We start from the raw sequence: 24439 nt of genomic DNA on the forward strand, positions 1-24439 counted from the left end.
CTTTCCTGCTAAGATGCAGTCAGATCCCCTCATGTCTCCCAGCCTTCCAGCCTAACCCTCCCTGAGCTGATTTGGGGGAGCTTGTGGCTATGTTGCTCTGCAGGAACCCTTTCCATAATGATCTCTCTCCTCCTCTTAAGTACCTTGAATGAAATTGTTTCTGTTTTAGGCTTAAATGTTATCTGTTGCTTACAAGCTTCATTAAACACAGGCAAAATTCATTACTATGGTGCAGACACTGGGTGGGTTTGTTCCTTGAAAAGCTATAGATTTTTAAAAAATGAAACTTCTAGAATTTGAGGGCTCTCTGATTCCTTCTCAGATTTTATTAGTTACTATAATGATTCTGTGGTTTTTGTTGTGTTGTTATGTTCATTAATTCACTTGGAAAATCTGTAAATGATAATGTGTCAGGCATTATACTGGGTACAAAGTACAGATATAAATGAGGCTCAGTCACTGCTTGAAAGAGGCTTCCAATTTTGAGGGGGGAAAAAGACACATAAATTTGTAGCAAATAGGACATAGTTCTTAGTGCTATGGGGAAAATCTCTGTAGATCTAGGATAGATGCCTAACTCGATTGGATAGATCAGTGGAAGCTTCCTAGAGGAGAGACTACCTGAATTTTTCTCTTGTCTCTGAAAGTATGGATAATGCAGAATTCCTAGCCAAGGGATTTATTGTTATTTATTGTTATTTTTTATAATGGAAATTCTCTATGTTTTAACTAGGAGAGATTCTAGGGTTAGAAACGTGTCTCTAGGCCCTTTAGTAAATAGAATTCTTCTTAAGGGGCAGCCTCAAGTTTTAATAAAAGCAGGATGTTGAGAAAGAAGAAGAAGACTGTCTTTGCAAGTGAGAGTGAGAAGGTGATGATTGCCGGTAGAGTGGGATGAGGGGAAAGGCTGATAGGACAGTGTCTTTGAGTTGGAGAGAGGTTGAACTCCAAGTGGGAGAACTGGGATTAATGGGTAGAAACCATGGGTAGACAGATTCCGGCTCAATATAGAAAGAACTTTTGGCTATCAGAGGTGTTAAAAAAAAAAGACCCCAGAAATTACTGAATTCCCTATCACTGCCCACATTGAAACAGGCTAAACCCACAGTTCCCAGCTGTCATGTGAAGAACACTAGTCATCTCTTGAGTTTCATAGCAAGATCTCTTTTTAATGATGTCACTCTTACTTAGATTCCAGAGATGTCTCTCTAATGGGAGCAAAGGAATAAAAGTACAGCCAACATGTTTAGAGTAGCACACATCTCTGAGTGGGCAAATGGGTGCCCACCATGCCAATTGTGTATCCTTCATGGAGTGTGGTGACAAAGATGTGGCTCGTGGGACTGAGATACTCAACTGTTGGTATAAAGCTGTGAGAGGGACGGGAGTCCTACAGATGATGATCTTCAATGGCATTTTTCTGCCTGGCCTAAAATTTCATGAAGACAAGCTTCCTTTTGACTACGTGTTTATAGTACATTTCCAGACTATTTGTATTAAAGGCAGTGCTCAAGTAGATTAGCAAAATAATGGTAAGAATGATAATGGTCAATGATAGAATAATCTCGACCTAATACTTTCTTTTCTTTTTTTTTTCACCATCCTTCTAGTAACCACACCTTTGCTAATATTATATTTTGAAAACATTACCAAACTTTCTGAATACATAGGATATCTTCCTTTAAGCAAGGCAGTTTGGAGACAGGCACAACTAATTTTTGGGTTGTAGGAAATGATTAAAAGCCTCACTGTTGGATCAGCCTGGATCTTCCTGCCAGCCTTTCCCAGGTGCTGTTTTCTTCATGTCTCTGTGACTTGCTTATTTAATTATTCTCATTCCATGGTTCTCAAGTAGGTGTGTATACATTCCTAGTAATTGCATTTTCTTAACTTTGGTGATAGAAAACTTAAGAATTTGTAAAGATTTTAATGTTCCATGTGACATTTTAACTTCTTTCATGTAACCACCATTCATTACCCCATATCCAAGTGGGTGCTTAATTCACGTATTTATTATCGATTGCCAAACCCACCAACTACCTGTGCTCCATTTAAGATGTCTTACATTCTCTTAAACTCTGCTTTGCTTCCCTGTGGCAGCATCTGGTATGATTTGGCATAAGACAGTAGGAAATCATGTCATCCAGTACTTTTGTTGCTCCATAAAGAATGCCACATTGTTCATGTGTGCACCCTCTAAGTCCAGGAAGCATTGACTTATGTTTTCTCTAGGAAAGAAAGGTAACATTCAGGTGGCCCTGGACCAGTAACCCCACTCTGGTCAAGTCAGTGCCTTCAGGTATCTGGTATCTTGTCTCTGCAGACTGAGACAGCTGGTGAAACAATCAACTTCATTCATGGATTCAGTATGGCATACTTAGTGAAACTGGCACTGTAGATCAGGGATGAGCAAGTTGTTTTGGGCTTTTTGGGGCCGAGGTCCTCTGAGGTCTCTTTTGCAATTCCTCATCAATGCTGTTGAAGCACAAAAGCAATCATCAAGAGTGTTTAAATGAATGAGTGTGATTATATTCTCATAAAGCGTTGTCTGAGGACATTAAATGTGAATTTATAGAATTATGAGCAATATAGTAGTCTTATTTTAATTTATTTTTCCATTTAAAAAATGTAAGAATAAGTAGTGACCAGCCTCATCTGATTCATTGACTACAGTTTGCCAAACTCTGACTTAGCATGAAGACAAAACTATTATAGTAAGTAAAGAAAGTTGACAGCTATTTTTGTCCCTCTCTGAAGTTGTAAATTATAAGACTGGATAGTAGACAAAGGACCTCCTAACTCTAAAATATTCACAGTTGCTAAAATCTTGGCATGAGAAAATTGAAGGAAAATACCCAGAATGTATGCCCATGATTTTACCTTTTTTTTTTTTTTTTAAATTTTTTTTTATTGGTTGTTCAAAACATTATAAAGCTCTTCACATATCATATTTCATACATTAGATTCAAGTTGGTTATGAACTCCCAATTTTACCCCAAATACAGATTGCAGAATCACATCGGTTACACATCCACATTTTTACATAATGCCCTATTAGTAACTGTTGTATTCTGCTACCTTTCCTATCCTCTACCATCCCCCCTCCCTCCCCTCCCATCTTCTCTCTCTACCCCATCCACTGTAATTCATATCTCTCCTTGTTTATTTTCCCATTCCCCTCACAACCTCTTATATGTAATTTTGTATAACAATGAGGGTCTCCCTCCATTACCATGCAATTTCCCTTTTCTCTCCCTTTCCATCCCACCTCATGTATCTGTTTAATGTTAATCTTTTCTTCCTGCTCTTCCTCCCTGCTCTGTTCTTAGTTGCTCTCATTATATCAAAGAAGACATTTGGTATTTGTTTTTTAGGGATTGGCTAGCTTCACTAAGCATAATCTGCTCTAGTGCCATCCATTTCCCTGCAAATTCTATGATTTTGTCATTCTTTAGTGCTGCGTAATACTCCATGGTGTATAAATGCCACATTTTTTTTATCCATTCATCTATTGAAGGGCATCTGGGTTGGTTCCACAGTCTAGCAATTGTGAATTGTGCTGCTATGAACATCGATGTAGCAGTATCCCTGTAGTATGCTCTTTTAAGGTCTTCAGGGAAAAGTCCAAGAAGGGCAATAGCTGGGTCAAATGGTGGTTCCATTCCCAGCTTTCCCAGGAGTCTCCATACTGTTTTCCAGATTGGCCGCACCAGTTTGCAGTCCCACCAGCAATGTACAAGAGTACCCTTTTCCCCACATCCTCTCCAGCACTTGTTGTTGTTTGACTTCATAATGGCTGCCAATCTTACTGGAGTGAGATGGTATCTTAGGGTGGTTTTCATTTGCATTTCTCTGACTGCTAGAGATGGTGAGCATTTTTTCATGTACTTGTTGATTGATTGTATGTCCTCCTCTGAGAAGTGTCTGTTCAGGTCTTTGGCCCATTTGTTGATTGGGTTATTTGTTTTCTTATTGTTTAATTTTTTGAGTTCTTTGTATACTCTGGATATTAGGGCTCTATCTGAAGTGTGAGGAGTAAAAATTTGTTCCCATGATGTAGGCTCCCTATTTACCTCTTTTATTGTTTCTCTTGCTGAGAGAAAACTTTTCAGTTTAAGTAAGTCCCATTTGTTGATTTTTGTTATCAACTTTTGTGCTATGGGTGTCCTATTAAGGAATTTGGAGCCCGACCCTACAATATGTAGATCGGAGCCAACTTTTTCTTCTATCAGACGCAGAGTCTCTGATTTGATATCTAGCTCCTTGATCCACTTTGAGTTAACTTTTGTGCATGGCGAGAGGAGGGGATTCAGTTTCATTTTGTTGCATATGGATTTCCAGTTTTCCCAGCACCATTTGTTGAAGATGCTATCCTCCCTCCATTGCATGCTTTTAGCTCCTTTATCAAATATAAGATAGTTGTAGCTTTGTGGATTAGTCTCTGTGTCCTCTATTCTGTACCATTGGTCCACCCTCCTGTTTTGGTACCAGTACCATGCTGTTTTTGTTACTATTGCTCTGTAATATAGTTTTAAGTCTGGTATCGCTATACCGCCTGATTCACACTTCCTGCTTAGAATTGCTTTTGCTATTCTGGGTCTTTTATTTTTCCATATGAATTTCATGATTGCTTTATCCATTTCTACAAGAAATGCCGTTGGGATTTTGATTGGCATTGCATTAAACCTATAGAGAACTTTTGGTAATATCGCCATTTTGATGATGTTAGTTCTGCCTATCCATGAACAGGGTTTATTTTTCCATCTTCTAAGATCTTCTTCTACTTCTCTTTTTAGGGTTTTGTAGTTTTCATTATATAAATCTTTCACCTCTCTTGTTAGGTTGATTCCCAAGTATTTTATTTTTTTTGAGGATATTGTGAATGGAGTGTTTTTCCTCATTTCCGTTTCAGAAGTTTTGTCGCTGATGTACAGAAATGCCTTTGATTTATGCGTGTTGATTTTATATCCTGCCACTTTGCTGAATTCATTTATTAGTTCTAGTAGTTTTTTTGTAGACCCTTTTGGGTCTTCTAGGTATAGAATCATGTCATCTGCAAATAGTGATAATTTAAGTTCTTCCTTTCCTATTTTTATGCCTTTAATTTCTTTCGTCTGTCTAATTGCTCTGGCCAGTGTTTCGAGAACTATATTGAATAGAAGTGGTGATAGAGGGCATCCCTGTCTTGTTCCAGATTTTAGGGGGAATGCCTTCAATTTTTCTCCATTGAGAATGATGCTAGCCTGAGGCTTAGCATAGATAGCTTTTACAATGTCGAGGTAAGTTCCTGTTATCCCTAGTTTTTCTAATGTTTTGAACATAAAGGGATGCTGTACTTTGTCGAATGCTTTTTCTGCGTCTATTGAGATGATCATATGGTTCTTATTTTTAAGTCTATTGATGTGGTGAATAACATTTATTGATTTCCGTATATTGAACCATCCTTGCATCCCAGGGATGAATCCTACTTGATCATGGTGCACAATTTTTTTGATGTGCCTTTGTATCCGGTTCGCCAGAATTTTATTGAGGATTTTTGCATCTATGTTCATCAGAGATATTGGTCTGTAGTTTTCTTTCTTTGAGGTGTCTTTGTCTGGTTTCGGAATCAGGGTGATGTTGGCCTCATAGAATGAATTTGGCAGAGCTCCTTCTTTTTCTATTTCCTGAAATAACTTGAAAAGTATTGGTATTAATTCTTCCTTAAAGGTTTTGTAAAACTCCGCTGTATACCCATCCGGTCCTGGGCTTTTCTTGGTTGGAAGTCTTTTGATTGCTTCTTCTATTTCATCTATTGTTATTGGTCTGTTTAAGTTGTGAGTATCCTCCTGACTCAGTCTGGGCAAATCATATGACTTAAGGAATTTATCAATGTCTTCACTATCTTCTATTTTATTGGAATATAGGTTTTCAAAATAATTTCTAATTGTCTTCTGTATTTCTGTAGTGTCTGTTGTGATATTGCCTTTTTCATCCCGTATGTTAGTGATTTGAGTTCTCTCTCTTCTTCTCTTCGTTAGCATGGCTAAGGGTCTGTCGATCTTATTTATTTTTTCAAAGAACCAACTTTTAGTTTTGTTAATTTTTTCAATAGTTTCTTTTGTTTCAATTTCATTGATTTCCGCTCTGATTTTAATTATTTCTTGCCTTCTGCTACATTTGCTGTTGTTTTGCTCTTCCTTTTCTAGGGCTTTGAGATGAAGTGTGAGCTCATTTATTTGTTGGTTTTTCCTTTTTTTGAGGAATGACCTCCAAGAGATGAATTTCCCTCTTAAAACTGCTTTCATTGTGTCCCATAGATTCCGATATGTTGTGTCTGTATTTTCATTTATCTCTAAGAATTTTTTGATTTCTTCCTTTATGTCTTCTGTAACCCATTGATCATTCAGTAACATATTGTTCATTTTCCATGTGATGTAGGATTTTTCCTTCCATCTTTTATCATTGATTTCCAGTTTCATTCCATTATGATCAGATAAAATGCATGGTATTATCTCCACCCCTGTATATTTACTGAGGGTTGCCCTATGGCATAATATATGGTCTATTTTTGAGGAGGATCCATGTGCTGCTGAGAAAAAAGTATATCCACTTGATGATGGTTGATAGATTCTATATATGTCAGTTAAGTCTAGGTTGTTGATTGTGATATTGAGTTCTATAGTTTCTTTATTCAGCTTTTGTTTGGAGGATCTGTCCAATTGTGAGAGAGGTGTGTTGAAGTCACCCATAATTATTGTGTTGTGGTCTATTTGATTCTTGAACTTGAGGAGAATTTGTTTTATGAACGTCGCAGCACCATTATTTGGTGCATAAATATTGATAATTGTTATGTCTTGTTGGTAAATGGTTCCTTTTAACAGTATATAATGTCCTTCCTTATCCCTTTTGATTAATTTAGTCTTGAAGTCAATTTTATTCGATATGAGGATGGCCACCCCTGCTTGCTTACGAGGACCGTGTGCATGGTATATTTTTTCCCAACCTTTCACCTTCAGCCTGTGTATGTCTTTTCCAATCAGATGTGTCTCCTGGAGGCAGCATATTGTTGGATTTGTTTTTTTAATCCATGTTACCAGCCTATGTCGCTTTATTGGAGAGTTTAAGCCATTAATGTTTAGAGTTACTATTGATATATGGTTTGTACTTCCAGCCATGTTTGATTATTTATCTTCTTTTTTTTTTTTTTTTAATTTAGTTTGTTTCTCCATGGTTAGCTTTCCCCCCGCCCTCTGTCTTTATAGAGGCACTTCCCACTGATGGTTTTGGTTATTGTTTTTCATTTCTTCCTCGTGTAGTGTTTTGCTCAAGATGCTTTGCAATGCTGGTTTTCTGGCTGCAAATTCTTTTAGCTTTTGTTTATCATGAAAGATTTTTATTTCGTTATCGTACCTGAAGCTTAATTTTGCTGGATACAGAATTCTTGGTTGGCATCCATTGTCTTTCAGTGTTTGAAATACGTTGTTCCAGGATCTTCTCGCTTTCAGCGTCTGTGATGAAAAATCCGTTGTTAACCTTATTGGTTTACCCCTGAATGTAATCTGCCTCCTTTCTCTTGTAGCTTTTAGTATTTTCTCTTTGTTCTGTATATTGGATATCTTCATAACAATGTGTCTTGGCGTTGGTCTACTGTGATTTTGTGTGCTCGGTGTCCTGTATGCATCTACAATTTGTATATCCGTTTCCTTTTTTATTTCTGGAAAGTTTTCTGTAATTATTTCTTTCAGCAGGTTACTCATTCCCTTGGTTTGAATCTCTGTACCTTCTTCTATCCCGATGACTCGTAGGTTTGGTTTCTTTATGTTATCCCATATCTCTTGGATGTTTTTCTCGTGGTTTTTAACCAGCCTTTCTGAGTTGGCTAGGCTCTTTTCAAGATGATATATTTTGTCTTCATTATCTGATGTTCTGGCTTCTACTTGCTCCACTCTGTTAGTGATACTCTCAATTGAGTTTTTAATTTGGTTTATCGTTTCCTTCATTTCTAGAATTATTGTTTGGTTTTTTTTTATAATCTCAATCTCCTGATAAAGATGCTTAACTTCTTCTTTTATCTGTCTATGTAATTCATTTTCAAAGTGTTCTTTCACTGTTTGGATTTGCTGTCTCGTATCTTCTTTAAGGTTCCATTCCATCTGTCTAAGGTATTCCTTTAGTTCTTTATGTGACCATTTTTCTGCTGACTCTAGGTCCTCCTGAATATTTAGGCTGTCCTTCATTGTTTGTACTCCTTTTCTTCCTTGCTTTTTTATGCTGCTCATGTTACTTCTTGTTCTGTTTGACTGCTGAGTTACTGTTTACTCTTATAGATTTATTTGATGCTTGAGAGGAAAGATATTAGAAGGGAAGGGAAGAAGTCACTAAAGAGAATGAGAGTAGGCAGGTAGAATTCAAGGAAGGGGGAATAAGAAGATTGAAAAGAAATGAAAAGACAAAAGAAACAAGAATAACAAAGATTAGATAATAAAGAAAGAAAGAAAAGATGGAAAAAAATTTTAACAAAAATAATAGTGATAATAAAAAATGAAAATTAAAATTAAAAAAAATAATAATAAAATAAAAAAAAATTAAAAAAAATAGAAACATTGAAAAAAAAATTAAAGAACAACAACAAATAAAAATTGAAAATGAAAGAAAAAGAAGAAAAAAAGAAAAAGAAAAGAAAAAAAAATGATAATAATAATAATAATAAATGCAGTCCTAGAGTTCTATTAACTTCTCTTCCAGTAGGTGGAGCTGTGCCCACTGGGCCAAGCTTCTCCTCTCAATAGGTGGGAACCATTCACTGTGCAGCAGCTCTTTCTCCTAGACTGGGCGGGTCTCCAATCCTGAGTGTCTAGGGCCTTGTCTTGTGTTTCCTCAAGCCAGGCCGTGCTCACCTGTGGCGCTCACCACAATACTGTCTACACGCCAGGTCTGCTGCTCCTGGGAGCCCTGTTTTCATGAACACCTGGGCTCACTCTCCCTGTTTGCCTCCCTCAGACCCTAAGTTTGTAGAGCTTGGGGCTGAGATCCCCCAGCGAATTTGCTTGCCCTCCTGTAGCCACGCCCCCGGTAGCTGGTGCAAGAGACCTCAGTTGTCAGCACTGGTGGGAGCGGTAGCCGGGAGTTCCGCGCCGCGAGTCCCGCGCCGCGAGTCCCGCGCCACTCCTGATTCCCTGGGTCTGGTTATTGCGTTCACAGGAGAGCCGGGAGTGGCCCTTAAGGTTTCCCCCTGTGTGGAGAGAGATGGCTAGGGGATTACACACCTGTCGCGCTGGTTTCAATGCAGTTATCTCCTCCGCCCGTGACGCCATTTCTCTGCCATGGTGATATCCCATGCAAATGGTGACCGTTTGTTCCCTTTGCCGGATGACCAATGCAACGTGTGGGTCCTGACTGTCTCTCCCAATCCCCGTTTCAGTCCTGTGGCCACTGCCTATGAAGGCTCGGTTGGCTTTTACCTCCGTAAGTTCCTAAGGGCCGGCCAATTATTTCAGCGGGATCGTTAGTGCTGAGTCACACGAAGCAGGCGAACCGGAGCTTAATTGCCTCCGATTCGGGCTCTGTGTGTGTGTTCTGAGGGGCCCAGCCTGTACACCCCAGATCCACGTCAGCTCAGCATTGCCTAGTGATCCTGAGCAAACAGCATTTAGACAGTTTACGGCTCCCTATGCCCGCGCAGTTGAAGATGTCAGAGACTTGATCTCTCTGCGCCTGCCACCATGTTACATCTCCTCAGTAATATTCATGTTGCCCTTACAGCTTCCTGGTATAAGCAAGTTCTTGGGATTATACAAACTGCTGCTTCTGTTTCCAGTCCAGATTTCTAGAAATGAAACTCTGGGCCGCGCTGATGAGCGTCCGCGCTTGTCTGCGACCGTAGCAGAGCCGCCCTGGCCTCCGCAGCTCTTCAGCCCGGTGCCAGGCCCCAGGGGCCCAAGCGGCTGCCGCCGCGGCTCTCCGTCCCCCTCCTCCGGAGCACGGGTCCCCTGGCAGGGGGGTGCAGAACGACCCCAGAGCAGGCTCTGCCCGAAGGTGCAGCGGCGAACAGGCCACAGAGACGCTCGAGGCTGCAGTCCAGCCTTCGGAGGACAGGGCTCAGCACGCAGCCCAGCTGCAACCTCTAGGTGCGGCTGCCGGACAGTGTATACGGAGCCATCAAGACAGCAAGCAGAAAGCAAATGGCGGCTCCCGCGGAGTGGATTTTCGGCACAGAAACCACAGCCCCGCCAGCAATCCCAATCCACAAACTCTCCCTGTATAAAAAATATTCAAAAAAAAAAAAAAAAAAAAAAAAAGGCGGGGCGCACTGAGCTTTCTTTGCCTCGGGTACTTACAATCCACTGCTGATTGCACATTCAGCTTCTCCGCCCGGAGCGAAGCGAAAGAGGAAGCAGATGGGAGCAAAGCGCCCGCGGCTCTGAGCAGCCAAGCGTCTCTCTTTCGATTTCTTTGTTCTTCCTGCTCCTTGGCAAAGTGGTCCACTACAGATTAATGGTGAAAGGAGCTTTAACAGACTGTGCGAAATCTCTATTAAAGCCGCTGCTTTGAGCACCACGCTCAGCACTTCAGCAACCCCCTTACGCAGCGGCCATCTTCAACAACTGTCCATGATTTTACCTTTAGGAAAAAACCTTATTTCACCCAAAGGTTTTTATTTCCTAAAAGCATGCCTATATTTACATATATTTATGATTTCACCTCCTTTAAAGAGCCTTACTCTACCATCCTCCTTACTAGTCCCAGGCAAGAATAGTTAGCTCAGGAGCTCACAAAAAATGGAAGTTGCTGTAATTTAGGATGATCAAAGCTTATTTTTAAGTAATTGGAAAATTTGGGAATTGAAGAAATAAAGAACTATATGTCATAATTTCAAAGTTACACTGTGTTTTTCTTAAGTGGGAATAAACTCTTGATTATAATAAATGATGTAAGGGTACATCTTCTTCATGTTCATTTTATCAGTTCTGATAATAAGAGAATATGTTCTTGCCTGTTCAGGTATAGCTTTCCTAGCCAGTACCTTGCAAGGCACGTTTAGGATTGTGATCCATGGCTTGTCTGTGGCCAATACAGTATAACTTAGCAAAAGTCCTGAACGTTATTATTGAGGACAGAGATGGAGAGAGATGAGAAGTTAGTCAGCCTCCTCCTGGCAGATGACTCTGGAATAGCAAATGGTCATGACACAATTCAGCTCTAGTACTCTTTCTTAGAAACCTAATCCATGACCTTGAGTTTGCTTCCCATAATAACACTAGCTGTCTGACCTTAGGGAGCTCCTTCCCTTTTCTAGGCCTTAAGACTCTCACTTTTGAAAAATCAAGGCTTTGGACTAATTGTGCTTCTGGTCTCTTCTTCTTATGGTTATTAACTTAATCGAGTGATTATCTGTCAGAGTACATAAAGATCAAGGGCCCATGGATGGATTTGCTAAAAGCTGTTCCCTGTTGGTGTATGTCGTAAAAAGAAAATACACAAATAATTCTATTGGATAAAGTTTTTTTTCCCCAAAGATGGACTTACAAAGAAGCCCATTTTATGCTCTTATGCTCTGATCAACAGTGTTTGGATAGAGCTGGTTCTATAATGATGTCTGGATTAGGTAACCAGAGAGGTTGAAAGAGTCAGCCTCAGTGGACAACAGGCCCTGTAATGGTCCTGGGAGACTTTGGTCAAGTCATCAGTGACACTGGAATAGTTTCTATTCCCAAGTCTTTTTAAGGTTGAATCCCCTCTAGGTACCCAAAATGGTACTCTAATATTGGTATCTCCAAGATCCCTGTGCCTCTGGGACCACTGGCTTTAACCAAGTGAATGACCTCTCTGTAGAGAGCCTTAGTAGTTAAGCTCAATATTTACAAATCTTGGTAAGGGCTAGGGATTCCCCACTTGAATGACAACTACTTTTCACAGCCTTCCTTGCTGAATCTCCTGTGGACAATGTGAGGTGTGAGGTGTGTGCTGTTGGCACCAGCTTCTGCAGAGGCACCTTTGGAACTGAGAATTTGTGGCCCAGCAGCCCAGCATGGGAGAGCCCTCCTTCTGTAGGGCTCAGGGTGGAATAATTTTTGTGATTGGACTTTATAGAATTTGAGGACGTTCAAAATGAAACAGAAGATGGGATGGCAGCTGCTTTCCTCCTGACCTTCTTGGTTGACTGCTGTCAGGTTCCTTGTCCATGTGGGGGAGGGTACAAACTCCTTTTCAACTCTGACTTGGTATCTCTTCTCAGGCTGGGGCATGCCCCTGCTGCCTGTCTTCTAAGGAAGATATAGGGTAGTGTTTAGGAACACAGTCTCTGGAGCAGGTGTCTTGGGCTCTATTTCCTCATCCATGTAACAATATTTAAATCCCTTATACTGGTTTCTGACAAATAGAAAACATCTTGTGATAGTAATGATTATTATTATTATTAAGGACAGAGAAGGAAGAAAGTTAGAAATAATTGGTGTCTCCTAGCAGCAGATGACATCAGGGTCATCTGACAGTTCCAGTCTTCTAGCACTCCTTCTTAGAAACCTTGATTTTTGGAACTGTTTTCCTTCCTATCATAGCCAGAGGATTTCTGGGTATATCCGACATCTTCTTCCTTAATGCCTGTCATATAGTTAGCAGGTGATCTGCATTTGTCTTCCAACCACTCACGTTCTATGAAGCTTCTGCATGTTTGTTCTGCATATACCCTTTGGATTCATTGTCCTGACCCTAAACCATTCCATGACTTGAGGATATAGATACTGACTGATGTTTTACTAATACTACCAGGACCTCCATGTGTGGTAGCAGAAGGTATGCAGTGCATAACTCCAAGGGCTACTGTTCTTTTTAGAACTAATCTCCGAACTATATGTTCCAACCCAAAACATCTTAAAAATTTGAGTCAATCACTCAGAATAGCCAAAGAAATCCATAGCAAGAAAAGTGAAGCAAGAGGCATCACAACACCAGACCTTAAATTTTACTGCAGATTGTTCAGGTCCTTGGCCCATTTGTTGATTGGGTGGGAGGGAATGGGAGGGAGAAGGAGAATTGCACGGAAGATGAAAGGAGGCCCTCATCGTTATACAAAATACATGTATGATGATGTGAAGGGGAAAAAAAGAAATGTGTCACATTAGATTGGGTAGAGAAAAATGATAGGAGGGGAGGGGAGGGGAAGGGGGGTTAAGAAGGGCAGAGAATAAAATAGACACTAGTATTGCTGTATGTATATATGTGTCTGTATAACCAATGTGATTCTGCAATCTGTACACTCTGAAAAATGAGAAATTATACCCCATTTGATTCAAATGTATGATATGTCAAGATCATTGTACTGTCATGTGCAACTAATAAAAAATAAATAAATAAGTAAAAACTAAAAATACACAGTAGACTAGTAGAATGCAACTGAGGTGGACCTTAAGTCCTTCTTGTCAAAGAATATTCACAATTATCTGTAAAGCCTAATAACTTATTTTCCCTTTTTCTACTATATATCTGTATGATGCTGGATTTCCTTGATATACTTCAGCACAAACCAATACATTGCAACAGACTGAATGTGGAAGCTGCTAGAAGATTCCAGCTGACTCCCATTAAGGAAGACATTTAAAAGATTTGTAAAACTGCCACTTTTTTATTCACAATATCTTTTCTGAAAATATAGATTTTTTAAAAATAGAAGTTTTAATTATGCTTACATTCACTGCCTATATTATTGTTATTTCAAAATAAATTAGCAAAAACCTCAAAAAAAAGAAAGTAGAGATTATCATGCTAAGTGAAATAAGCCAATCACCCCAAAACAGGCTGAATATTCTCTCTGATATGTGGTTGATAACTCACGATAGGGGTGGAGGTTAGGGAATAATTGAAGTACTTTGGATTAGACAAAGGGGAATTAAGAGAAGAGAGAGGGAATGGGAATAGGAAAGATAGTAGAATGAGTCAGACATTACTTTCCTATGTGCGTATGTGATTACATGACCTATGTACTTCTACAAGTACAACCAGAAGAAAGAGAAATTATATTCCATGCATGTATAATATTTCAAAGTACATTCTATTGTCATGTATAACTAATGAGAATAAATTTTAAAGAAGTTGAGTCAATCAAAAGGACTTGGTACAAGACTCCATTGCAAGCTGGTTAATCTGAAATAGTATGCTTTTAAAGGTAGTTTTATACCATGATTCCTTGACAAAAAAATTTGTTTCCTCTGTTTATCCCTGTAACAGTGCACACACAGAGAGTTATGTGACTGTCATGGAATGGGAGATTATTAAGCATTGAAAACTGAACTGCAAGATGAAATCTTTTAATAGATAGATTATGAAATACAAGGAGGTTTATGCCATGCAAGGCTGATTTTATATGTGTATACAATAAACTATGGAAGCTTTTTAGATTTGAGGGAGGAGCCCTTGATCTCCAATTTTCATGCACTTAATATCCAAATTTCACCATTAAAATTGCCTCCTATGCCTGATACGTATGCCATATAGTACATGCATGTACCTGGAACACATGGATGCATTTATTTCCAACAGTCATTTTCCCTGTAGTGTGAATGAGTGTACCATATGTGTTGACAACAAAGGATTTGGTGGAGCAAGGTGGAGGGGATCTGGTTGCATTGAGTAGTTTCCATCATCTCTTCCCATGGGAAGAAGGGCCTGACAGGGAGGGCTTAGTGAACAGCCAATGCTGACCACACAGAATTTTTTTGAGATAGACTCTAACATCACAGTTTTTATTTAGAGTTTACCTTATGTTCAAGGATTGGTCAAATATGTTAACTGAAGATTTTTGTATCCTTAGGATGTTCTCAGAGGTTAAATAAAATCTTTCCCTCTCACACTTGAGTAAGCAGAGTTGATACTGCATTCTTTTCTCTTTTTCTGTCATTTATTTATTTACTTATTTGGTAGCAGCAGTTGAAACCAGGGACACTTGACCATAGAGCCATATCCCAGGCTTTTTAATTTTTTTTAATTTTAAAATAGGGTCTTGTTAAGTTGCTTAGGGCCTCACTAAATTGCTGAGGCTGACTTTGAACTTGTGATCCTCCTGCCTCAGCCTCCCAAGCCCCTAGGATTACAGGCAGGCCCCATCACACCTGGCACATTATTTTTTCTTTCGAGCAGTGAAATCTGCCACCATACATGGCTCTTCATAGACATCCATTAAATGCCTCTGGAAAAAAATATGATTCACTGTCTCAATCTTATTTTCGCCAGAAGATAATGAAGCATATTTTGAAACAAATTTTAGGCAATTACTAGCTTCCTCCTCGAATAAATATGTTTTTCAGATCTTGATAGACATTATTCCTTTTAGCATCTCCCCACAGTCCCTCACCTTCTACTGATGGACTTGATATTACTCTGTTGTCCCAATAGTGGTTTTCTATAGACTTAACAAAAACACTAATGATTTCTGTCATTCAGGATGTGTATTTTCTCATTTCAGAAAGTGGATGTCACCAGCAGGGCTGTGATGGAAATAATGACTAAAACAATTGAATACCTTCAACCTAATCCAGGTAAGGGATTGTCTTACCTGTATTTGGCACGCCTCCCAATTAATCTTTAGCTTCTCTTTGATAGACATTTTCAGTTTGGTGGGCTTCTTTCAGTCTGCTTTTCTGGAGGTTCAGTGACATCACATATAGTGCTTCAACTGGGGGAGGGTGACTTTTTTATTTTATTTTTTTTAAAGAGAGAGAATTTTTTAATATTTATTTTTTAGTTTTTGGTAGACACAACATCTTTGTATGTGGTGCTGAGGATCGAACCCAGGGCCATGTGCATGCCAGGCGAGCACGATACCGCTTGAGCCACATCCCCAGCCCAGGAGAGTGACTTTTTAAAGCTCACTTTGCAGTAACCAGAGGATCTGTGATATTTTATCCAACCATGGTGTATTTAACAAATGGTGTGCATGGACAGCTTGATTGACATATAATGTCATGTCTCATGCTCTCATCACTTGACCTTTAATTTGCAAGAGATGGTAAGGAATAAAATGTGTGTATTTTTAAGATAAGATATAATCCCAGAAGATGTGAAAAAAGTAGGAAGTTGAATACTTTGGTGAAATACAAAGGGTTTTTGTTCTTCTGGCATCAGAGTGTTGTCTTTGATTCTGATTCTTCTAACCTTAGAGGAAAGAATTGTAATAGAAATAATGCAGCTGTACTTTGAAAAGAGAACCAGGTAGAACTGGCTCTTTCAATAGGCTCAAGGTGTAGCAAAGTAGAGCAACCTATATCATAAGCCTCCTCATTATACTTTCTCTATATCTGTTCCTGACCACAGGGTGTAAAACTCAAAGCAGGGCCAAATATACGGATATTTGGAAGCATTTGTTTTTGAGACTAGTTTCTTTGGGAGTTTTAGGTTGGACTGCTATGTCCCTGGTGGTTCTTGGAAAGATGGTACAGGCGACTGCCTCAGCCCCAGTGGGTTTGGATACAGAGCCTAAGTGGGCAAGAAGCAAGGAAAGTGGAGTGTGTGAGATCAAATGAAGTCCCAGTGCTCCTAGTAAGGCTGCTACTCTCTCCTGCCCCCACCCACCGCCAGCCCCCATGTTGCAGCTTTCAATCACATTTTGTTTACCTATGGCAGCACAGCTGCTATTTTGAAGATGAACAAACTATGTGGGAATAACATTCTGTTTTCTTTTTCCTTCTTAAAACATGCTAGAGATGAGATAATGTGAGGGTGGAAAATATAGAAAAAAATATGGGAAAGGATGGGGACCAGGAATTTAATTGATAGCAGACCAAAGAAGTTTTCAAATGGTTATTAGCAAGTTAGATAAAAAATAACAAAATACAAGCCCCTAATTTTTACCCAAATCCTTCTTCATAACCTTTTTATTCCACAGAAATACAAAGATACCTTAGCTGTATGCTTAGGCCATAATATTTAGACAATAGTAATTGGTCAAATTTTGAAAAGAGAACTACTTATCCTGCTTCACCCCAGGAAATAATTGTTTTGGGCAAGAAACTTTTCTCTTTATTTTTGCATAGGATATTAAAATACCCTATGATTTCCTGGGATTCACACATGAATTATGCTAGTAATTCACAGTTTTGGGCTAAATATAGGGGACAGGGAGAGAAATATAATGTTTATTGAGCAATAATGCATTTTCAGCACAGTGCTAGTTACAATCACTGTCTCATCTTTTAAAGTGAACATTTTCTTAATATGAAAATGAAATTCAACTGAACAATTTATAGTGTAAAGAATGGACTAAAAATTCACTGTGTTAACAAATCCTCTTTGGGAACCTGTCTTTTTCCTGAGTGTAATAGAATTATACTGTGTCATGGATAGGTGTAGGGAGTTGAATAGTATGTTCTCCTGCACACCCCCCCACCCCATTCAGGTCTACCCAGAACTTCAGAAAGTGACCTCATTTGGAAATAGGATCTTTGCAAATATAATTAGTTAAGAATCTTGAGATGAACTCCCTGTGAATTTAGAGTGGACCCTAAATCCAAGAACTGGTGCCCTTGTAAGAGAAGAAGAGAGAGGACACAGAGAGACTCAGAAGACAACTATGGGAGAAATGAGAGCAGAGGTGGGAGTTGTGACACCTTGGCATAAGCCACAGAATGTCAGGAGCCACCACAGGTGGGGAGAGGCAAGGAAGGATTTCTCCCACAGAGCATCTGCAAGAAACCAACCTTGCTGACACTTTAGTTTCAGATTTCCTGACCTGTGAGAGAATAAAGTCTGTTGTCTAAGCCATCCAGTTTGTAGTAATATGAAATGGCAGCCTGAGAAAGCAAATGCTATGGACAGCTTCATTCTATGCATAGAAATATCAAGGGCCAGAGAAATTAAGAAACTGTTGCAGTCACATATCCAAAAGAGATGGAGGCACTCAGTCTTTGGGTACAGTAGAACATAAATAATATTCCAGATTCATGCCTTGTGCTAAGTATTTTAACTGTCCTGCTCTTAGGGACCAGAGCTGGGTCAGTAAGTCTGGATAGCTGGGTTCTGGTTCTGAATAAGCAAGACCAGGCTTGGTTCAGGACTGAAGCTGATGCCAAGTGACAAATTGACATGGGTAGCCAGTACAAGCAGTAGAAATTAATGCTTTGAGGGTACTTTGAGAGTGCCCTGAAATAGAGGTACTCTCAAAGGTGCTTGCTGGGTTTCAGATCTTGTGGTTGTGGAGCTTACATAGCTTTTATGTTCTCAAAACTTAAGTTCTATTGAATGATGACCAAGGAGGTGCTGATTAATTTTTAGGAATCCATGGATATGCTCTGTGAAAGTCCCACATTTGTACTTGCCCACCTCCACAGTGACATTTTAAAAAGGCAAATCTGATCATATGACTATCTTTCATAAAACCCTCAATGGCTTTTCGTGCTTTTAGGATTAAGTTTCAAATTTTCACCATGGCTTAAATGGTCCTGCCTTCCTCCTCATCCACCTTGCTAAACTAACAGCTTTTTCAGGTCCAGGTATACAAGGCATGCAGAAGCCTTCCTTGGCTATGTCAGTGTTCTATTCCTCTTGTAAGTTCAGCTGCTTTTCAGCAGTGGCACATGTCATCCTTATTGAAATTATGTAACATGTTTGTTTGTTTGTTCCCTCTCTGTGAGGTCAATATCATGCTTGTCTGATTCACCGCTATATCCCAACCCCCCAGTCCAGTTCAGGCATCCAGCAAGCTCATGGCTATTTGAATAAATGAATTAGGAAGCACAGTTAACAGTCAGTAGCTAATATAATACAACTGCTCTACAAAGGAGAGGAGGTAAAAGCTATTCTCTTCCCAAACCATTGGAACCACACATACAACAGGCATTTATCACATGCATATTCTTCTATGTGGGCCAATCCTAGATGTTTCTGGGGTAAAATAAGACCCATATCAAGTCCATCTCTCTGGTACTTGACAGTGTAACAGTGTAGTTGACACACACTCTGAGGAGGATGGAACATGGGGCTTCACAGCTAATTCCTTGTGGAAATTCCAGCTGATTGATGAGGCGAGGAAAAGTGGGACACAGGCACTCAATAGGCCAGCAGTTCTGCCCTGTGAAGCAGAGCTTTCAAGGGTGTGAAACGGATCTGTAAGGTCTTCCAGCTGGGACTGTGACATTCAGACAGGAGTAGCATAACCAGTGTCAATTTTTAAGCTGACTGGTTAAGTTATTTTTAGAAAATATTTTTAAAATTTATTTTTGACTGATGCATAGAAATAAAATTTATCCATGTTCGGGGGCACCATGTAATGTTTCTATATATGTATGCATTGCATAGTGTTTCATACTTATCTCTTCAAACATTGGCCATTTCTTTATGGCAACAATATTCAAAATCCTCTAGTTTTATGAACTATACAATACTACTTTTTATGTGTAGCCATCCCACTGTGCGGTAGCACACCAGAACTTCTTACTCCTGTCTCATGGTAGCTTTGCACCTATTGATCCACCACTCCCCATCCATACCCCACCTGACTGTACCCTTCTTCTGGTAACCACCATTCTATTTTCAACTTCTGTGAGGTCAGCTTTTGCAGATTGTATATATGAGTAAGACCATGTGGTATTTGTGTTTCTGTGCCTGAATTAATTCATTTAAACATAATGATCTCCAGTTCCATTTATGTTGTTGCAAATGTCAGGACTTTATTCATTTTATGACTGAGTAGTTCCATTGTGTATCTGTACCACATTTTTTTATTCACCCATCCCTTGATAGATACTTATTTAGTTGTTCCCATTTTCTGGCTCTTGTGAATAGTGCTGCAATGAGCGTGGGAGTGCCAGTCAGTGTCTCTCTGACAGGGACTGATTTCATTTCCCTTGAGTATATAGCTAGTAGTGGGATTGCTGGGTGATAGGGTACTTCTATTTTTAATTTTTTGAGACTTTGAGGAACCTCTATACTGGTTGTACCAGTCAACGTTATCTTCACCAGTGTGCAAGAGCCCCCTTTGTAGATAAGAAATAATTTGAACATGAAAAGTACTAGTACAAATTCTTGCTCTAAGAGAAAATATCATTGCACAAAATATAAATCAGTCTTTTATTTAAGTGTTCTGATGCCTTGTGGGGAAGAAAAAGGCACTAAATAGGCATTGTCAGTTTATATAATGCAGACCACGTATGTAATTACAAATTTTCTAAGAGTTACATCAAGAGAGCAAAATTAAAGGTGAAATTAATGACATTTTATTTAACCAAACATGTAAAATATTGATATAGACAATTATAAAGGCATTTTACATTCTTTTTTATTTTCCTGCCATACTAAGTCTTTGAAATTCAGTGTGTATTTTATACTTCCTGCACATCTCAGTTTGGACTAGCCACATTTTAAGTGCCCCAAAGCTCTGTGTGGACAGTGGTTTCTGTAACAGATAGCGTAGTGTCAGAGAAATCTATATTCAACCAGTTTATAATTTGAAATATACACTACATAGTTTCATAAATGTTTAATGTGTTCATAGTTAATAAATGTTTAATGTTTGCCACCTTGGTTTATGCATTAATATATTTTATTTTCAATAGAAAAATGAACTGTTTAGGATCAAGCTGAAGACCATGAAGATACTGTACTTTAAACATCCGAAAATTCATTTCATGATAATGTTGTGGAGATTCTCCCTCAAACAGAATCACAGATTGGAGTGTGAATCCTTTCCTGCTGTAGCATACTTTGTTATGGTAGAGACTTTTTCACTTAACACTGAGAAATTATTCTGACCCCAGTGTCATAAACCAATACAGATTTCTAGATTGCTGAGAAAAAATGTAGTTTGAACATAAAAATATTATGTATAGCAGAGATTTGGTTCTCTACATAAATTCTAGTCCCTTAAATGCCTTAGAGGTCTTTTTCCAGTGTGTCCAAGATTCAGGTATTAAATTTGGGTCATTAGATTTCTATTCAGTATTTTTAAATAATAATTTCAAATCTCATTTGTGGAATGTTGCCTTTGGGGGGAAAAAGTTAGCTTGCATTAGATCTAAAACATCTCATTAGTCCCTGGAAAGATATTACATCAAAATTACACTTCTTTCCCACAGGCTGCCCTTTTAATAATCTTCCAAACATGAAAAAATATAGTGCTTATAAGATATTTTGGTGGTGATGGAACTGAAAGTTAATGCACAAATCACCTGGCCTTTGTTTACCCAATCTTTGTTCCCACAGCACTGTATTTTCTGTATTTCCTGGAGGACAGGCCTGAGCATTTTCATCCAGTGTCTTTAAGAGCTCTTGGCATTGTACTTGACATGTGGTTTGCCCTCGGTTTGTCTGCCACATAGGTGTCTGATGAATCTGCAGCATTCACCCCTCACTTGAAGAATGAGGAATGTACTGTCTGGTAGCCAGTACCTTTTACCTTTCCAAATCCTGACACTGAAAAATTTCCAAATGAATAAAGGACGGGTTACAAAAGCAATTATGAGGAAAATGTTAAACTTCAAAGGAATAGGGTCTCACGAGGATAACATATTAAAGAGGAAAATGTAAGTAAAGCAATAGGCAGTATAATCCATATACTGTATGTATTGAAAAGGCTGGCATGGTTTCCTATTTTTACTACATCTTTGGGAAAAAATATGGAAAGTTAGTAGGTTCCTAATATACTTGAGACTTTAAGTAATTCATGATTTTAAGTCGGCTGGAACTGATGGTGGATTAATGATACTCATTCCCTATGTCTCTAAAGAATACTAAAGCCAGACATTATTTAAAATAGGGTTGCTATTGTCATCATTATTACACTGGTGCTGGGATTGAGCCCAGGCCTCAGGTATGCTCAGCATGTGCCCAGCGCTGTGCTACAGCTGAGGAGCCCTACACTCTCTGCCTCTCCAGGCTCCTTCTCCCTCCTGTTCACCCTGCTGCAGCCTCACTAGCCTTGTGGTTTCTTCATTGCCTCAAGCTCTTTCCTGGACCAGGAATTTGTGGTAGCAGTTCCCGCTTCCTGGAGTGCCCCACATGCTCCTTTTTGACCTCTGTCATCTTACTCATCCTTCCTCAGTTCAAATTATCCTCTCCACTGAGAGGCATCTGCTGCGCCCTCAATCTGCACAGCCCCTGCAGCTTTGCCTCCTCACCACACATTTCTATCACATAAGCCCCTTCCATACATCTCTCAAGTGATTTCATATAGAGTAAAACTGAAAGCATTTACTGTTGGTGACAGGGCCTTGGTGGTCCCACCTCGTTTTCTGCATTTCCAACAATCTTCATCATGCTCCCTCTTTGCCAGCCTTGCCAGGTTTCTCAAATGCAGCGCATTCTCACTCATCAGTCCTTTGGCCTGAGTCCTCCCTCTCCATGTCTTCTCAGACTCTAGACTCATGTCTCTGCTCAAATGTTACCTTGCATGGCTTTCTTGTACAGCTCTTTTAAAACATCAATCCTTTCACTCCCTAAGCCCTTTTTTGTTTTATTTTTCTTTGTAGCACTTATCTTTAGTACATTTACTGTGTGTTTCATTGTTAAAATACTGCTTGTGTCTGTCACCAAAATGCAAGTGGTATAGAATCCTGAGTGTAGGATTGTTGTTGATACACTGAAAGGATCCTGATTTTTTTTTCATAACTGTACTTGGAATGTTTACTTTGTATGTCATTTTATTTGTTCAATATACTACCATATTCCTTTACTCTCCTAGCCATTTCCATACATTCAAGATGTAAATCATATCTTGTCACTCCTGCTTACAATTCTCAAGTGTTTTCTACCGAAGGAAGAATAAACTGAGAATTGACACCCAATCTTGTACCTGTCTCAGGTATACTCTTGCACAGGGTTAGGGCTAGGGTTAGCTCTCAAGATAGCTTCTGCTTCTCATCATTCAACCTGCAGTCAGATGCCTTCTCCTGGTGTGGTCCTTTCCTGGCCATCCTATTTAAAATAGCCTGTTCCTACTTCTTTCATTATTTATCCCTTTTGTTATTTTCTATCCCAATTGAATTTATACTCCAGCTTATCTTTTTGTTTATTGTCTGTCCATCACCCCCATTTCCCATCCAGAATATAATCTCCACAAAGGTAGGACTTGTCTGTCTTGTTTGTTAAAAAGATATATCCCTCATATATACACAGTGCCCTCCATAAATATTTTGTGAATGAACCTCTCTTTATGTCATAACTCATCAAAGGACTATGTCTGTTTTGCTTATTTTATATACTGTGCCTAGCACAGTCCTTAGTGCTTAGCAATTAGTTAATTTGATGAATAACTGATTCAGATCACATTAAGTCTGTTTAAACTCCACCCTGTAGGAGCCGCAAACCTTTCTGGTAGAATCTTGGTCTGCAGGCTTGTGCAGGCCAGAATCAGCTTTTAGTTTGTCTTTATAATATCTCCTTCATGTCACAATTGATATGTTTCACAAGTAATTGCTTTGGGAAAATGCATATGTGCACACTATCATGGGTGAGATTATTGGACCGAAGCTAGTGACAAAACATTTGTTTTTGTAGAGTAGACCTAGATAATAGTTGTTCTTGTTTGAAATGAGAAAACTAAAGCTGCAAAATAGATTAATTTTCCCAAAATCATTCAATAGAAAAACCAGAATTCTTAGATATAGTTGTCTTTAAATTTCATTTTGTTTTCACTGTCTTTTTTTTTTAAAGAGAGAGAGAAGAGAGAATTTTTTAATTTATTTTTCAGTGGACACAAGATCTTTATTTTTATTTTTATGTGGTGCTGAGGATCAAACCCAGCGCACCGCGCATGCCAGGCAAGCGCGTTACCACTTGAGCCACATCCCCAGCCCTTCACTGTCTTTTATGTTGCAAAATATGAAGATACCTTCAGTCTTGGTATGTGGCAGATACACTCTTAGGTTGACCCCTAATACCTCACACCCATGTAACCCATATCCTTTGAGTGGGTGGAGCCTGTGATTTGCTTTTAACCCTAAGTATGGCAGAAGTCATGGGACCAACCATTCATCACTCCCTTGATAAGCTAACATTATATGGCAGAATAGATGGGCTGTTTCTTCCATGATTATCTTCCATTGTGAGTCTGTTTTAGCCCACTAGAGCGAGAGAGATTCTCCTTTACTGACCTAGAAGAAGCAACCACCATATTATGACTGCCTAAGGAGAGAGAACCAACTGAGGTGGTCCCTTGAACCACAAGATGGCCACTACCTGGCAGTAAGTAAGAAGCTAGGGACCTGTCACACAGACACAAGGAAGCACATTCAGGCAACAAGTTGAAGGAGCCCAGAAGCAGCTTCTAACCCACTCAGGCTTTCAGATGACAGCCTGGCTGACACCTTATTTGTCCTACTGTGAGAGCTTAAGCAGAGGACTTCCAATTTATAGAAACTGAGATAATAAATGTGTTGTTTGAAGCTAAACCAATACAGTGTGGCTATAGTGCATTTGTTTCCCAAGCAGAGCATGGGAAACAGAGTTGTTTTCCATGGATACCATACAGTGAAGT

The 24439-nt window shown here is 39.2% G+C and overlaps 1 protein-coding gene across 1 annotated transcript in view; it reads left to right on the forward strand.

The window, feature by feature from the left end:
* Sh3gl2 (SH3 domain containing GRB2 like 2, endophilin A1) overlaps positions 1-24439 on the forward strand; it is a 237318-nt gene that overhangs the window by 181955 nt on the left and 30924 nt on the right. Inside the window, exon 3 of the mRNA XM_046467406.2 lies at positions 15440-15512. Within this exon, the coding sequence (XP_046323362.1) occupies positions 15440-15512 (73 nt within the window). The remainder of the gene's footprint in view (positions 1-15439; positions 15513-24439) is intronic.

This window comes from Marmota monax, unplaced genomic scaffold (assembly GCF_021218885.2).
Source record: "Marmota monax isolate L192 unplaced genomic scaffold, Marmota_monax_Labrador192_F-V1.1 WCK01_AAM20220418_F8-fsc00033, whole genome shotgun sequence".
Taxonomy (NCBI): Eukaryota; Metazoa; Chordata; class Mammalia; order Rodentia; family Sciuridae; genus Marmota; species Marmota monax.